Raw genomic sequence first — 17,534 nt, forward strand, 5'->3', positions numbered from 1 at the left:
CAGAGCACCTACACATGTGGTGGTATGGCGTGCGCCCTTGGTGTTGGGTGCTGGTCCCTTATCAAGTCCAGGATGGTGTGGGGGTGTAGCCTGTACCTTTCATGGATCTCTGCCTCTGTAAATTGGAAAAGTGTGATACTCTGTCCGTAGACTTATTCCTCCCGTCTCCAGTGCCTCTCTCCTGCTTCCTGTAGCTGCAGTCGCCTTGCTATCATGTAGAATGCGCCATTGTGATCACACTGTTGTATTTTGTGGCCTGTTTTATGGTGTGCAACTGGTTACCACCTGCTTTCAATCCATGGTAATTACCCACTCTTAAATACCGAATTTCATGAAATTCGGTATTTTAGAAGTTACCTACATCTCCATTCTTATTTACCGATTCGGTAAATATGGATTCGGTAAATACTGATTCGGTAACTTTGGATTTGGTAATGATGAAACGGTATTTACCGATTCATATTTACCGAATCCTTAAATTTGGCCTCCTACATCTCAAATGCCTAAATACCGGTCGGTAACGGCAAATTTACCGAATTTCGGCCGTTACTGACCGGTATTTAGCTACCTACATATGGCCCTTTGTTCCTTCCCAGCAGCAGCTCTTCTTTGCGACCCTCCATTGAAAACGACTGCAGTTTCCGACACCACTCCATACCTATGCACCCGGCTCCTCTGGGATAGGTAACTCGGCTACTACGGTATCCACAGGTGGGGTGGCTCTCAAACCTCTTAAGTTCCAAAGAGTTTCCTCAAAGTTCACTGAGAAGGGTCCTTAAACTTTAAAACTGGAAACGTGACTTCTCTATAGAATTGTACGGAGCCCGCGGTTGTGTTAGCACACTGCACCTGTCCTCCGTGGGGTCCCTTCCAACTCAACATGGGTGGTTACTTGGGGTCCCAATGATTCTACATGCTCTAGACCCTGTCTCGACTCCAGTGATGGTTCTTATACCACTATTTTAGTATGTGGTCTGGTCTCCCCCTGGAGCCCGCTGTGTATTGTGCTACTTACAACTGTTTCTTTACTAAAGTATTGTGTGCTTTGTGTTGTATCCTCGTGTAACTACTGTGTGGTTCTCCTTTCATTTAGTTAATACTAAAGGTGACAATCTGGTAAAACAAGCTGCTTTACATTCCTTCAAGATTAGGCCTGAAGGCTGCTCTCCACAGCTACCACTAGGATAGCTTTCTAAAGGTTATCTTTGACCTCACACATCATACAGGTCGTTTGGACTGGTGCAAGGTGCGCACTTTAATTAGCGAACAACATTTACCAGGCCAACTTCTCACATGAGAGCCTATGGTACATCGGAGAAAGTTTCCAGCCCCAAATGATGTGTTATCATGCAATCTAATAAAAAGATTCCCAACATCATCAGATATTTTGGTGTACTGCTAGCAATTTAATAGCAATGTGAACATCACCATCCTTGTGTTGGAGGTTACAAGAAGCCCCAGGCACTTCTGCATCATTTACACCAAGGGCAGGACATCTTGGATTAAAATCGGATCAACTCACACTATGTATGGGGGTTAAAAATGGTAAAGAAATGTAAGAGAATGTGGAGCACTGCTTATGTTTGGACGAGGAACCCTCACTCACCCTAGGGTGACATGCTTCATCATAGGATCCCCTCCGCACACTGGGACCGCAAAGTACCCAGTGTGAGCTACGACTTTCCCGTAGGAAAGGAGCAGGTGTGTTCTATAGCACGTGTAGTACTACTACCTATGGGTGCAGAATGCAAAAGGAAAAGCGGTGAAAAACTTTATTCAAGTGCCCCTATGGATAGGAATAAAAAGCATAGTGAAATAGGGATATGGATATAACCCTATCTTGTGGTCAAAATGTTTCTGCTGTATATGACTGTATAGTTCAAGGCATTCCTCAGGACCAAAGTTGTGAGTCACTCTGCTGATTATAGTGTGTATAAATATAATAATAAAAATTGTATATTTAGGCATACAATCAGCTAACAAGCTTTTGTTGTGGTACCAGCATCTTGAACAGACCAGATGGCACATAATTATGTAGGCAAGGATCGACTCAACCGTCATCAGACTATCTCAGCAAGGAGAACTCTTACATGCTGCGTACCATGAATGAGATGGAGGTGTCTGGCAGGAAAAAAAAATGGCGGTGTAATGGAGCAGCAGAAAGTAATGAAAATTGCTAGTATCAGTCAAAAGTTGTGAATGACCTCTCATAAAAATAGTTCTAGATTTGAAGGTGAAGATGGAATATAGCCTTTCTGTAAACTCTTTTCGTTTGATTCTTGTTATTGCTACACCACTTTATATTTTGTGCAGCTGCTACATCCTCTTTGTAAAAAATGCTATTGCAGTGCTATTGCATTATCCTGTAGCATCCACCCCTACTGAGCCCTTCCTACAAATCAGCTAAAGTGTTGTATTTCAGAAATGAAAATAGAGCTGATGAAAAATGCATACTACAAATAAAAATGCTTTACACTAATAAGAATCTTGCTATTGAACTTTTGCGATTTCATAATGCCTGTAAATGTTCTATTTTCTAATGAATTTGAGGGGAAGAAGAGCTGCCGTCACTGAGATATATTGAGTACAATCATATTTTTACAGCTCAGGCAGAACTCACTCTGCCCTGCTGCCAGCAAAGGATCCATTTCTAACCCCAGACAGAAATGTGGATTTTATTTGCATGGTTTACAACAGAGCGATGGCCTTTTTATGTAATTCTCATCTCTTTAAGGCTGAGAGGATATTTGCAGTGAGAATGTGATCACGAGACTCGGCCTGAAACAGCAGCCTCTGTGATGTCATGGATAGAATGTTCACGTTGACTTCGTATGGTTCCCTGGCAGGGAGGCATGGTAGTTGTTGAGAAGATCTAGGAGAAGAAGGAGGGCAGAACAGCTGGTCCAATAAAGAGTTCTGCAAAGGAGTCCAGGTCAGTGTTAGCTGTAAAGTGTTACCCCATCTTAGCTTTAGTAGGGAATGTGCGGTGAGTAGGGCTGTGGCAGAGCCCTTTGCTGCTAGTTGACGCTACCGGCTGCCTGCTTTTGCACTGGAACGCACTTCCCTTGGGTCTCTGTATGGAGGTCCGGGAGAGTTGTTTTTTGAAAAACCTAAAAACGTATCTCTTCCCTCGGGACAGTTAGTGTGGGACGCCCCTGGAGTGGAATTCTGAGCAGCTGCGCCGCAGCCCGGGGACACACTGGCCGAGTGTAACCATGCGCTTTATAAATGTGCCTATTATTATTATTATGTTTAACAGGCTACCTGAGTCCTGCATGGCCCAGCTAAGCCAAACGCTCGGAGTTGTGGATCATCAGTGGTGAAAGTGGAATCCCAGACCCTTAGGCCTCTAGGTGAACTCACAGGATCTAATCAGTGCCACTGTTTCAAGAGGCAGCATAGTGTTCACTGATCATAGAGTGTAAGTGGAACTTGTAAATGATGAGTGAATGGGGACTAAGTGCATCCAAGGAAGAGTCAAGGGCGCCCAAGTGCCAACTGAGGATTAGGAAGTAAAGTTGTTTTTAAGAGAGGCATTTTATCGGTCCTCAGGCTTTGGAAAGACAGAGGCTTTAAACTTTCATAGTAGACTGTATGTACGCTCTAGGTAGTACCAGAGGACAGAAAACAAAGAACATTTACAAGAGTTCAGTGTCCCTACAGAAAAGCATATTGCATGGAGTCGGACATATATGGGCAGCCAATAGGGGACCTAATCCTACTAGAGACATGGATGATGTCCGATCCTATATATGTAAGAGCAGGGCCGGCTTTTGCACTGGTGGTGCTGGGTGCAGCAATCTTTTTTAGCGTCCTCCTCCCAATGGCCTCCTGCTCGGATTCCTTCACGACCACCGACAAAGGTGACCCTCATCTCTCAATAGCCCCTCTCTCACATACATTTCGTTTGTTTTTAATTTAAAGTGCTGGTAAAGGCTGGCTTTACTAAATCATTCAGCTATGCAAAATAAATCCAGATCTGTTCTTTGCAGCAGGCATATTAACCCTCTGTGCTAATTTATGGTGAGTCAAAACTGTCACTACACAAAACTCAGATCTCTTTCATTTCACTAGCAGGAATGTTAATCACAAGAGTTATCTTGACATTTTTATTGCTGCCTGAAAGATGGATGCACAAGGAAATCTGTGCTTTTAAATCGTAAATTATCGCTAAACACAGCACCTTCCCTAAGGTCAATGACCCCCCCTCCCTGCAAGGGCAGTGCCCAGTGCGGCCGCAACAGTCGCACCGCCCTAAAGCCGGCCCTTTCTAAGATTAATAAGAGCGTTTTGTGAATTTTACTCTATGGAAACTGCACTCGAATGAGAAGACAAGCTTGAGATGCAAAAAAGCTCAGTGAGTAAATAAACAAAAAAAAAATAGTGTGTGCCCAATCCCTGCTGTGACCACTGTTTAAAGACAGAGTGTAGAATTAACAGGGAGCGGCTTCACCTGTTCCCAACTCAGACGTACGTGCGAATGAAGTGGAGGCCCATTAAAATGAAACAGACTTTGGTCACAAGGTTGAGTGACCAGTATTTGAAACATTTCTTGAAGGTTAGCACTCGATATTCAATTACACTGAGATGTTACCAACGCAGGTAGGATGCGGCAGGCTAATATGTGAAAGCGATGGAAACCCTGATAGATGTATGAGAATCCTAGGATGCAAGAATGGAGCTTCACATGAAGTCTGAAAAGAAATCTAAATGCGAATTGATTTAGTCTTAGGATTGTGTGTCAAAGTACATTTGCCTGGGAGGGATAACCAAGGCCTGCTTTTCTCTGTTATGATCTAGGTAGTGCACCACTACCTGGTGCAGTAGTTGGTTTTACCGTACTTGAAAATAAAGCTGCCCAGCTCCAGTGCAAGAAATTTGAGATCCTTTGATGAACCTTTATTTTGCCATTTTGGCACTGCTTCTTGCAATCATTTCTTGCAGTCAGGCACCCTCCTCGAACCATTTATGGCGGCATGATAAGGAACAAGCATCCTGTTTGCTTTAATGTAGTGCCAGCCTTGTTGAAGTCACCTGGAAGTTGATCAGAGAAGCAAGAAAGCTGGGCGCAGCTTCAACTTACACTCATTTCACACTCAATATGGAGAGGAAAAAAGTGGATGACTTTGGGAAGGAGGCAGTGTGGGTTGCAGGAAAGATTGGGTACATTTATGCTATTGTACGGATGCTCATACTTTACATGCTCATCTCACATGTTCAGTACTCAAGAGGGGGACTTGTGGCGAGTGCTGGGGTGAGGTAGAGGCACATTCCAAATTGCACTATCTCAACTGCCAAGAAATTTAAGCTCCCTTCCGTTGAACAATATCACATGGCTATATTGTTCAACTTTGCTCCCATATTTTGAGAGAGGTGGATATTTTTAAGTACTTAGGGGCAGATTTACAACCCCTTGTGTCACTTTTGCGCCATCGTTGCTTCACTTTTGTGACGCAGTGGTGGCGTAAAAGTTGCGGTCCATTTACAACGTGACGCATCTAGGGAGATGTGTCACGTTGTAAAGTCCTACAGGACATTATACTTGCATCAGGTATAATGTATGCAGGGTAGGCGTTCCCGCAGGAAAGCCTCGTAAATGTGATGCAGTGAAATCTACAAGATTTCACTGCGTGACTTTTAGGACGCCACTGCATCAAAACCTTACGCCTGCTTAAAGCAGGCATAAGGAGTGACGCAGTGTATTGGAAATAGGCTGCAACAGTAATTGCTGGAGTTGCGTCGTGCTAGCAACACAACTCCAGCAATGCGTGACTTTTCCATCAACAGATGCATCAGAATTTTTGACGCATCTGTCAATCCTTGCGGCATGGTGCACCGTATTGTAAATACGGTGCATCCATGGTGACGCAAGGGTTTTGCATGGTGGTGCAGGAAAAGTGACGCATCTCTACAGATGCGTCACTTTCTTGTAAATGCGCCCCTAAGGGGCTTATTTACAAGCCCCTTGTGCCACTTTTGTGTAATTTTTAACATGGGAAAAGTGACGCAAAAGTGGCGCAAGGGGCTCTTAAATCTGCCCCTAAAGGTGCTAATTTTGTACACAATTTCAATGCCTTCAAATAAGACCCCCATTGCGCAAAGCAGCTTCATACAAAATGTTTTCAAACATCAATCATTTATTGATTCAAGTATGTTAATAACAAGAACAGAAAAAAAACAATCTGCAAAAGATTTGCATGCCAACTGTGATCAATGAAGAAAACATTTGTTAATTACAAGAATGCATCGATCTTCGATTAAAAAGAATCAGTGAAATATAGAGTTATCGACTCAAACAAGTATTATAAATAACCTCCACCGTGAAGGTGATATGCCAGGCAAAATGTCGTTCTCTGGGCCTTCCTTCTCCTGGCTGCCCCTTAAAGACTTGAAAATAGCGCAACAGGGATTACAAAGACTATTTAAACAACAATCAATGTGTGTATTACAGACTCCGCTTACATGCATTTGTGAAATGGCTCAAAACGCTCAACTCCGAAGTAGCAAAAGTGCAAAGAGGACTCTGTCCTCTGTTGGAATAGTATAATTTACTATTCCAACTCCAGTCTGTGGGGACACTAGGGAAAGCAGTGGATGTTAAATCCAACACCTACCCCCCTCCGCAATTCGTTGTTTAGACTTGCGGAGTAATGGTATGCGGAATCACAAAGCGATCGTAACAACGACCGCGTTGTGATTTCCTGCGTTGTAAAAGTGTCGGGGTAAACGTTGTTTACCATTCTGAAGTCTTACAAGTTCACCTGAGAGCAGCTGAAAATGATAATAGCATATTTAACCAATATTAGGTAATTGAGCGCCTAGTTTGAAAATGCTATACACATATTCAGAGTCCTGCTTCAGTCAGAAAAGGGGAGCCATCTTATGATTACCACCGAGTATCATAACTTTAAAAGGCCGTTCTGTTTAGCTGTAAACGAAAGTTGTATTCTTCGAAGATGTAGCATTTTCTAGATATTGCATTTGAGTGTTATTTGCTTTATCAAGGTGTATTTCAGTTTCTGACTAGGGGTGGGTGGAACTTGCAGAGTTTTGCTCCACGGAATTCCGCGGAGTTACATAAAAACTCAGCAAGATTCTGCAGAGTTCAACAAGTGGGTGTAATTTGGCATGCTGCACTGGTCATGCTAATTTTTTTCACTATGGGCTTGTTCTATTATGTAAAATCAGCACGAATGGCACCACGCGGCGCACCAGAGGGTGCTGCCTCTTTCTGCCACGACAGTAGATTTTCTACTCGAGCTGCAGCTTTCTCAATGCAAATGGTTGGGACCTGCCACGATCACCCGCAATGAGAAATCTCTCCAGGAGGCATTATTGCACCTGAAAATCATTCTAGGGAACACAAATTCTTGCTCATGCTTGCCAACTTAATGTTGCCAAGCCGTGTGCTAGAAAAAACTCTGGCAAGCGGCGATTGGCAGAGTTTTGCTGGAACACGGAATGGGCATAACTCTGCCAACACTTGCCGGCAGAGCCAAATTTTTCTCCCACGCCCGTTTCTGACCCTTAGGCTGGAGAGTCGAGTGACTAAATAGAGTCACTTGCTTACCTTGTGCAGTCTTAGTGGCTCCAGGACAGTAGTGTGTGCTAGCCACATTAGCCACATGGACTACTTTCCAGTCTCCATTCTCTGCCCCAGTACCTTGTTTAATAATCTACCTGTCTGTACGTGTGCTTTCAGCTGATCTCTTAACCAATATTTAAAGATTAGGAAAATCCAATTAAAAATTAATGTAAATACCAAGATTTATTTATTAAGGCTGCCTATCTGTCTGTCTGTCTGGCATCTATGTATCTCTCCCCATTTATGTAGCACGAAAAAGTCTCAGATGGCGTCAGGAAAAGGTAGACCTGAGGTTTAGTGTCTTCCCTTAGTTTAATTGGAGGTCTTTTTTCTAGCAATCTTGAGTCTTGGCAACAGCATAATGCAAAATACCTGTTTGCACAAAGTGAACCTAGTATTACTTGCTTTCAATTTTGAACAGATTAATATAGAATCATTCCAAACAATGTTATTGTCATAGAATGTGCATGTCAGTATATGTGTCATCGGCCTAACTAGTTGTCGGAATAAGATTATATATATGTAATATATCATAATAATAATAATGCATCAGTTTAGACCGTGACCAGAAATGTTTCACTAGTGGTTAGGATTTTTTGCCTATTTGTCAGTCGTGGCTGCTGTCCATTCTACGTGGTAGGGCAGTGCAGGGAAAAATAAATAAATATACACTAAACATCTGCTCCCACACCGTGTAGCGCTGCTCCTCTGTTCCCATAGTACCTGGCTCCCAGCTCACGACGCGATCCCAGCGCTTCTCTCATGCTATTACTCCCAGCTTGAGGAAAGCGCTTGGATTGGATGGAGCTTGCTGGTTTCACGCTCCAGCAGGGACTGGGAACCAGGGCTCCTGAGCCCTGCAGATATCTCCAAGGAATAGCCTGGAGATATCCAAGTGTGCATGTAGGTTTGGCGGGCCATGGACGGCCAACCCAACCAACATGTGCACTTGTAGTGCCCACTGCTCCTCCTCCCCTGCTTGTGATGCTGCGACCTGGCCCTGCCCAGCCCCAGACTCAGCACATTTAGCAAACTCAGCTGAGTCAATCAAAAAGAAAATGATAATAAAAGATTTTTAATATCATTTTATTTTCCATTTAAGCAGTGTGGTGACTCTCCTCCGCCACAGCGGAGAAGCCGCCACTGCTAACTGCACCTGTCTTTCTTTTTATCTGACAGCCACTCTATCAATCTTTAAATATGGTCTTCTCCATTATTATGTAGTTTATGAACTCCAGAGTGCTCTTGGAACCACCTGATGTACTCTGTGATTTTCAAGTGCAAATCAAATATTCTGAAGCGCATCTGGGGTTCTTTGGTAAACATCCTTGATATGTTCTGGAGATTCCCAAACATTTTCTCTAATTGTGTGTTGGCAAAGGGATCCAGATAATTCCCACATACCATTAGGGTGCTTTTGGCAATTGATTAGATGTTCTGGAAGTTGTCTTACTTGCAGTGGCTAATGTGTGCCAGTGGTTGCAAGTGGTGGGCATCAGCAAATGTTTACCTTATAGGACTTTGAACAAGAACATGAGAGAAAATGCAGAAAATGGACAAAGGAGGACAAAGAACGAAAGAAATATATGAAAAGGTTAACAAGGGATTAGAGGAGCGATTGGAAAGAACTTGTAAGACTGAGATAAAGAGACAGGCAATATAGGGAGGTGGAAGAAAGCGATATGAGGTGGAATCACTTTTTGTTTATGGAATGGAACAATGGAATTACCATTGGTACCCTTTTAATTCAGAATCTGACGTTTGGGAGCCTCAGCATTGTGTTTTAAGAACAATATTGGCCACTGCACTATTTTATCTTTTTTCTTTTACAAATTAATACCTACTGACCTCATTCATCTTAAAGGTAATAACTCTCAAGACAAAGTGTCAAACTTAACACAAATAAAGGCTGATCAATGACAATGAATCTTTGTCTTCCCAGGTTTCTTTTGCCCGGCACAGACAGCTGCCCCACTTCCCTGCACTCAAGGAACCATGAATGCTATGGAGGGGGCACTATCTCTGGCTGCATGCAAGCAATGCCCAGCAGGACAGTTTTGCAGTGGGGAGGGTAACAAGGAGACTGATGGTAAGTGTGGGGCCTGGGATGGCAGTATTCGAAGAAAGTTAAAGAAGAGGGGAGGAGGGGGGAGACCGATGTGGATTGGAGGAAACAGGCCTGTTGCAGAGCACATCTAGTGGTGTTATAGGAGATGGGGGCCAGACCCCTAAGACATATAGACTTAACTTAATTCCAATTAGTTGGCCACACAATGGAGTAAGAGGGTTAGCTCTGAAACCTACTTTCAGACGGTTCTAATACAGATGGATTACAATTATGCCCAGCTCCTTCTCAATTTCCATAACAATATTGAAATAGGACACCTGGAAGCCATATTAGAGAAGCTAGGTGGAGGTATCGCTTACTCGGACTCAAAGCATAATATTAAAAGTGCGGCTTAACTCTGGATAATGACGAACCATCATTCAATTTTCAACACACCACTAAGGGCGAGCTGTTTAATGAAGTTATGTTTAAATATGATTTAGGATTTTTAATCGTCTGTGCACGCCCGCAGTGGAGTTTGGGCATACGTTCATAGGGAGAGGGGCTAAAGCAACTATCGACTTCATCATTATTCCAAATCGGTATGCCAGCCACATGAAAGCTTATGACATTCACACCAATGTCATGAGTGATTACCTGGCATTGAGCGTGAACATAAAAGTCCCAAGCCTGGTGTTGAAGAGCAATGGAAATAAAATAGCATGGGTGCAGGATATCGAATTGGGAAGAAGAAACAGATTTGCCATCCACTGAGGAAGCAGGGACCCTAAGAAACTGAGCACAGAAATAGTAACAAAGGCACTAGACCCCATCTTAATATGCTTAGGAGATAGCCCGACACACGATGAGGTTTTAACTGCCTTTCACAACATTACAGGGATTGTTAGAAATACTTTGTTTAAAGAACATAAAGGCTCCTCTAACACGAAGAAAGGCTGGTTCGATAAAAATTGAACTCAAAGTTATACCAATCTAAAGACTGCCTTACAGTGCGAGATGAAAGATACGGCCAAGATCAGGGCATGCAGAAAACTGTACAATGAAGCAAAGAAACATAGGATTTCTGAGTTGAAAGACAAGGCCTGGAAAGATCTCAGTGAATCTGCTGAGTCCAAGATAGCGCGAAATTCTGGGCATCAGTTAACGCACCCTTTCTTGCCAATTCAATCGATGTACCAGCTATCGAGATGGCTACCGGTGAACAGACCTGGACCAATTTTTTTTATAGCATATATCCAAAACAGAGGTCCAATGAGGGTATCCTTGAGAGGCATGAAATAGTGAGTGCTGACCAATCCTCTATACCTATTAAACTCGATATCTCGCTTCAGGACTTAAATGCCGCAGTCATGGCAAGCAAGAGTGGAAAGGCAGCTGGCCCTGATGGGATACCGATTGACCTCTACAAGTCAAACATGGAGGTCTGGGGCCCTATTTTAACTAGGGTACTACATGCATGTTGTGAGAGAGGTTTCATTAAAACATGGTCTGAATCTATTATAGTACCCATTTTTATAAAGGGCGATCGAGAGAACCCTGCCTGCTACCGCCCAATATCTTTGCTGGATTCCTTGATGAAGGTGGCAGACAGGATTATCCTAGATAGTCTGCAGGGATGGACCAAAGAAAATGATGTTTGAAGCGACATTTAATATGGTTTTAGAGCCAGATTAGGAACCAACGAGCAGATTTTAAACTTAAGCATTTTAATTGGTAAATATTCAAAGGCCAAATCAGGGAAGTTCTACTTGGCTTTTGTAGACCTTGATTTTGTAGTTCACAAAAAGCTATGGGAGGGTCTTAAATGAATTAAAAGTCGACCCTGTTTTAATCCAATTCTTAAAACAATTATACACCAGGGCCACTGCAAAGGTCCGCTTTGGAACCAAGGGTGAGTGTACTGCTCCATTTAAAATAGAACAAGGTGTAAGGCATGGATGTGTGATGGCATCACTCCTGTTCTCCTCATATACTAATGCTTTGGAACAGGAGTTGGTGTCACATACTAGGGACCCGCCATATGTAAATTTGCGCCCAGTCGTATCCCTCCTTTATGCCGACGACGCTGTCCTCATGGCCCGCAGCCAAGTAGGTTTACAAAGGGCACTCTCTTTTTACTCTATCTTTATGGATAGACTTGGCCTGAAACTGAACGCCAAGAAAAGCTTTGTGATGTCATGTGGGACAACGAAAAACAAGACTAGAAAATTTCAGGTGGGGGGAGCGATGTAGAAACTATCCACTCATTTAGCTACCTGGGTGCGCTCTTTGACAGGACAGGATCCTGGGCACCAGCCATTAGGCTAGGTCTTTACTTTACATGAAGTCGATAGCGGCTCTTTTCAACTTCTCTAAAAAAAATTAGGGCAAAGGCCTTTAGAAATCCTGCTAAGGATATATTGCGCAAATGCATGAGTATAGCTATTTATGGGGCAGGAATCTGGAGATTCCAAGACTGCACTTTAATCCAGCGTACGGAAAATGCCTTCTTGAGGTCCCTCTTAAGTTTTCCTAATAGTGCACCAGTTTTTAATTGTCACTCCGAGCTGGGAGTCACATATATTTCTGACCTGATCAAGGCCCAGCCAGTTCTTTTGTGGCACAGAATTTGGACCACAGAGAGACCTTAATAGAGACATAATGAGGGATGCAAGGAAACTAGATAACGCCCGTAAAATGTTATGGCTAAAATATGTTGAGAATTTTATGCAGGATATTGGCCATCCTGAATATTTTACCTTGCCCGACAGCTTGAATGCCATCAAACGCAAAGAGTTTAAAAGAGTTGTTATATCTCATTTAGAAGACACCAGGCTAGCTCTTGAATTTAACAAACCCATGGTGATCCACCACCAACTGATTACAATCCTGTGTAATATTCAACCATACTTGCAACACGTCCTAAGCTGATACGACAGATACCTTCTGACAAGATTTAGGTTTGGGACCTTTCATCACCTAATTACGTATCCAACTATCAATGACTGGTCGAGGGCATTATGCTGATGCCCTTGTGACAAAGCATCACAACAAAGCACAATTCATGTGATTCTATTCTGCAAATTCTATACCACCGAAAGGCTAAGATGGTTAAAGCCACTATTAAAACTGGGAGGCTGAAGGCAATGTCGCCCTGCTTTTATATACTTACAGATGCTGGATAGTTTTTATTGTATTGGTTCATTGGCGGGATTCCTGAAGAACGTCTTAAGGGTTAGGAAAGCTATCAAATAGTGAATTACAGGAAAAGTGTACTGGAAATTCTATCTAAAGGAAGTATTACACGTTTATATGTACACCATGAACGTACCAATATCACCGGGCGGACTGTTGTATATAAATGTATTTTTATTGTGATATTAGATGATGAAGTTTTTCTTTTGTATGTATGCTTTTATTATTGTATTACTTAAAATTGAATAAAGCTCGTTTTGATTTGATTTGAACTTAAGTGAGAAAAGAAATGAAAACAACACCAGATCAAGAAGCGAGGCTAGAGAGAGACTATATGTAGGGTGGACAAAGATTCCATACTGATATCGTATTTCTTGAAGAAAGAGGCACTGCTGAGCAGAAGAAGCAGAGTGAGAGATCTAAAAAGGGACAGGAAGGGATACACCTCAGGATGAAAAAAACATCATGTAGGAAAAGGAAGTCATAGTGGAGTGGTGTGGCTCACTGGTTAGAGGCGGCAGACCCAGAAGCAGAGGTCGGCCCGGGACCAGGGTTCGATTCCTGACGCGGCAGGGTCTTGGGCCATGGTCAGCGAACTCGATAATTCTCGCCTCGGTGCCTACTCCAACCATGGGTCCCACTCAGCAACTCTGGGCAATAGCTTGCTTAATCTCTACTAACGACCCCATCAGCGCTGGGGATGCTTATCTTCACCTTGGAGAGGCCCAGGAGGTCCCATCTCACAGGGAAAGCCAGGATGGGTTCCCCAGCGGTATACAGCGCCGGGACGCCCCTTTGCTGGGGCAGCTGTGTGCTTTACAAGTATACGACATTTAACATCTACGACATGTGAGTTGATAAACCTGATAAACAAGGGCGTAGCTTCAGGGGGGTATTTGGGGCGTAATACCCCCCTAATGTATTTTCTAATGAATAGTGCGGTGCAGCTACTTTCAATCGGATATGGTGAGGTGTCTGTCGAATTTCACCTGACATTTCTCTCTCTCTCTCTTTGTTTATATAATGCCGGCATGATTGTCAGGAAAGCTGAAGCTCCCGCCCCCCCAATCTTACTGACCAAGATATGCCCCTGCTGATAAAATTGCGAACTGACTTAATTAATCATACAGAAAAGGGAATGGACATTAGATAGTTGCTGAGCATTGAATTAGAAAAGAGACATTGCACAGATGGAGGAACGTTGAAGTCAATCATGAAGAGACATGAAAGTGGATAAGAGACAGCGTTATGAGTTAAATAGAGTACTTACCCGAGTTAAAAGAGCAGTGTGTATAAATTCAACAAAATAGGGTTTTTTGTTCTTTCAATAGGCTTTTTATGTGTTCTGTTGAGAAACTGAGGCTTTGACAGGGTGAGAGTGGCATAGTTCTTTTTTTTTATTTAAAGAAAAAAACTTACCTGTGAAGGAAGCCCCCTGCATAGCTGAATGTAGAAATACCCCAACCCTGCCAAAGCCACTTTCCAATGCAATGCTGAATATAATATGACATATTAGAGGTACTTAGGTTTTGAAAAGCCAGTATTTTTGACCCGTCTATATAATTTTAGATATGATAGGGTTATTGTCTACAAAATGAAAGAGTGTCCTTTTTTGTGTTTGTCATATAGGGGCACCAGAGAGTCAGGACTAATGGTTGCAGTGATTAAGGGCGACTCTGCCTATGAACAGTGTAATGGTGCAAAAAATATTGGACTAAGGGGCAACCACCAAATTAGTCAGCTAGTTGGTAAGAAAACAGCATTGTCAGGGTACCATAGGGCCAGGTGAGAAAATTTAACACTGATTTACCATTAAACATTTTCATTCCTGTGAGTGGTTGTGTAGGCACGGCCTAGTGCACTGCTTTGCCCCGGGCCTATAATGCTGTTAAGACTCTCCTGAGTGCTAGTTTAGATAAAAGCCACTAGAGTATACAGGCACTTAGACCAGCAGCAAGAGGAGCCTATTTACTCTGTAGGAGAGTGTCTGCAATCATCAGCACTCACAGAGGGGGCTAACAGAAAAGAACAGAGGGGCATATTACCAAGGGGGGCGATAGGCAATTATCGCTGATTTAGTGGCCGTTTTCGGCCGCTAAGCGGCGATAATTCTATCACCCTATTAGCAAGCTGTCGCTAACTGATGTTAGAGACAGCTTTTAGGCGATAGCAAACGGTTTGGGGCCCGCTTTGCATGTCAGCGTTGTTTATCGCTAATGACATGCAAAGTGGGCGTACCCAACCAGTTAGCGACTGAAAGCAGTCGCTAATATCGCTATCGCCTATTAGCAAGGCAGACGTAGCATTGGAAATATTCGCGCTAAGCGTGAATATCTCCAAATACTAACACCTGCCCAGACCAGTTCTAGGCCATGTTATCCAATGGGAGGTGGATAACATGGCTAAGAGCATTTCGTCGCTAATGCGTGAATATCGCTGTATTCTCAGCGATATTCACACATTTTGCCGCTATCGCTGGATATTTTAGCACAATGGAGAAAAACGTTGCTAATAGCATGTTTTCTCCGCTAATATATCCAGCGATAGGCAGCTATAAAAAAATCGTTGCTAAGCCTATTTAGCGATATATATCGATACTTGTTGGTAATATGCCCCAGAGTGCCATGAGCCAACAATAGGAGAGAGCAGCAGTGCCTCACACTGCTGGAGGTGGGAGGCACATCAAAAAAGTGTTATGCTAGGAGAGCGGCAGTCATTTTAGAGAAGGAAAGACAACTGCTACAGAAAGAGTCATATGAGACCTGCAAATTAGGGATGGCCCTCTTAAAAAAGGGCAAGACCCCTATCATAGACGTCATTTAAAAAAAGAGCCAGGAAGTTGTGGGGTTGAACAAGGACTATGGGGCTCGTTAAACGTAACTTTATTTAAGTTATAATTATCAAGGGGAGAGTCGGTCTACTCTGCAGTCTCTTGTAATCGCCGCTCTGCTCACGCCCACCGCGTCACGCCCCATCGTGATACCTCACCTGGGTCATGTGACTACGGGGAGCTAGACCGCATACTACATATATTCCCTCTTAACAATAATTAACAACTGAAGCGGTGCCCACAGGCGTGTGGGAAAAAAAGAAAGAGTGAGCGAGAGCGAAAGCGAAAGTCACTGAGGTGTTTCAGTAGCTTCACCGCACGGCCCCTTCGGGTGTGCGTTCTGGTCTCTTGCTCTCTTCTTCCGCGGGGGCCGTATGACCCTGTGCCTTCTTCTTGATCTCTCTGGCAGGCGTTGAGTGTCTCACCCATCATCGGCGTCCTGGCTGGCCAGATCCGGCGTTGTTTGTACAGGTGCTTGTCCCTCCATGCTGGCTGGTCCGGTCTCACCCGCATGGTCTGTAGGGGGTGCGGCCGCTCCTGTTACGTTGGGGCTTTATCCCGGTTCGCTGTCACCCATCCCCCAATGCAGGATCTTGTTGCACTTGGCCATTCTGGATTGGGACCAGACCTTGCCATTACTCAACAAGGCAGAGTGGGTGTAAGCTTCCACCACCCGCAGGAGCTCACTGATTTTGCTGTCTCCTTTGATTCCTGATTGACCCTTTGTGAATCTGACCCATTCTCCTTCTGCCAATGAGGTGTCCCACACCTGGTTCCTTTTGTCATAATGTGCTTTGTAGATGCTTTGGGCCTTCACTATGTTGCTGCGGACACTGGCTGGAGACCATTTGCTCTTAATTCCCATTGTCATCCATGCTGTGATGTCCCTGGTGAAGGGTTCTCTGCCTTTTAAGATCTTAAACAGACTGAAGCCTGTCAAGGTGGGAGTGATGCGGTATGCCTGTACCGTGTTCCTGACCTCGGATTGCCAGTTCATTGCAGCACTTATGGCTGATTGGATCGAGCACATTATCACACAGTTGAAACGTTCCACTTGGCCGTTACCGGCTGGGTGATAAACCGGGGTGTGCTTTGTCCTGATTCCATTTCTGTTGGTGAAGGCCGTCCATTTGGTCGACGTGAACTGGGGACCATTGTCACTGGTGATGGACTTGGGGACGCCCTCCCTCAGGAAGATGTTGGTGAGGAAGGTGATGATGGAATCGGAGTCTACTGAGTCGCAAATTTCCACTTCTGGCGACTTGGAATAGCGGTCCACGACAACAATGAGGTGTTTTGGTGTACCCCAGGTGTCCAGGATCGGGCCAACAATGTCGATGGATAGGTCTTTCCAGGGGTTGTTGGGAGTGGAGAACTCGCTCATGGGGGGGCCTCATGGTGACCAGCGTTTTGTCCGCTTTGGCGCAGTGGGCGCAGTCCCACACAAACCTTTCCACTTGATTGTCCATGGCTGGCCACCAGTAAAGTAGTTTTATCCACCTTTTGGCTTTCACGATACCCAGGTGGCCTTCATTGTTGATGTGCAGAATGCGGTCGTGCAGCACCTTCAGGGGCACCACCTTGTCCCCTCGTAGCAGGAAAACAGAATCCTTGCCAATGGAGAGTTCGTTGCGGAGTTCCCAGTATTTTCTGAGGTTCCTGTCGATGTGCCCCTTTTCCGGCTAGCCTTGTGTGAGATATATCTTGAACCGGGAGAGTTCCATATCTTGCGTGTAGGCTTCCTCCCAGTCTTGGGCACTGATGTGTGTTCATGATCCGTCATGAAGGCAACACTGTACTCTTCCCACTCCGATGACGTGACGGGGGCTTCCATAGCTGCTGCTTGACTCAGAAAGTCCGCCACTCTCTTTTGCGGG

The 17,534-nt window shown here is 44.1% G+C and overlaps 1 protein-coding gene across 1 annotated transcript in view; it reads left to right on the forward strand.

Annotated features, from left to right (window-relative positions):
* Positions 1-17,534, forward strand: part of LOC147732424 (uncharacterized) — a 2,559,122-nt gene that overhangs the window by 1,415,441 nt on the left and 1,126,147 nt on the right. The window contains exon 70 of the mRNA XM_086954262.1: positions 9,528-9,674. Coding sequence (XP_086810388.1) covers positions 9,528-9,674 — 147 coding nt within the window. The remainder of the gene's footprint in view (positions 1-9,527; positions 9,675-17,534) is intronic.

The sequence above is a fragment of the Lissotriton vulgaris genome, chromosome 2_1 (assembly GCF_964263255.1).
Source record: "Lissotriton vulgaris chromosome 2_1, aLisVul1.2, whole genome shotgun sequence".
Lineage (NCBI taxonomy): Eukaryota > Metazoa > Chordata > Amphibia > Caudata > Salamandridae > Lissotriton > Lissotriton vulgaris.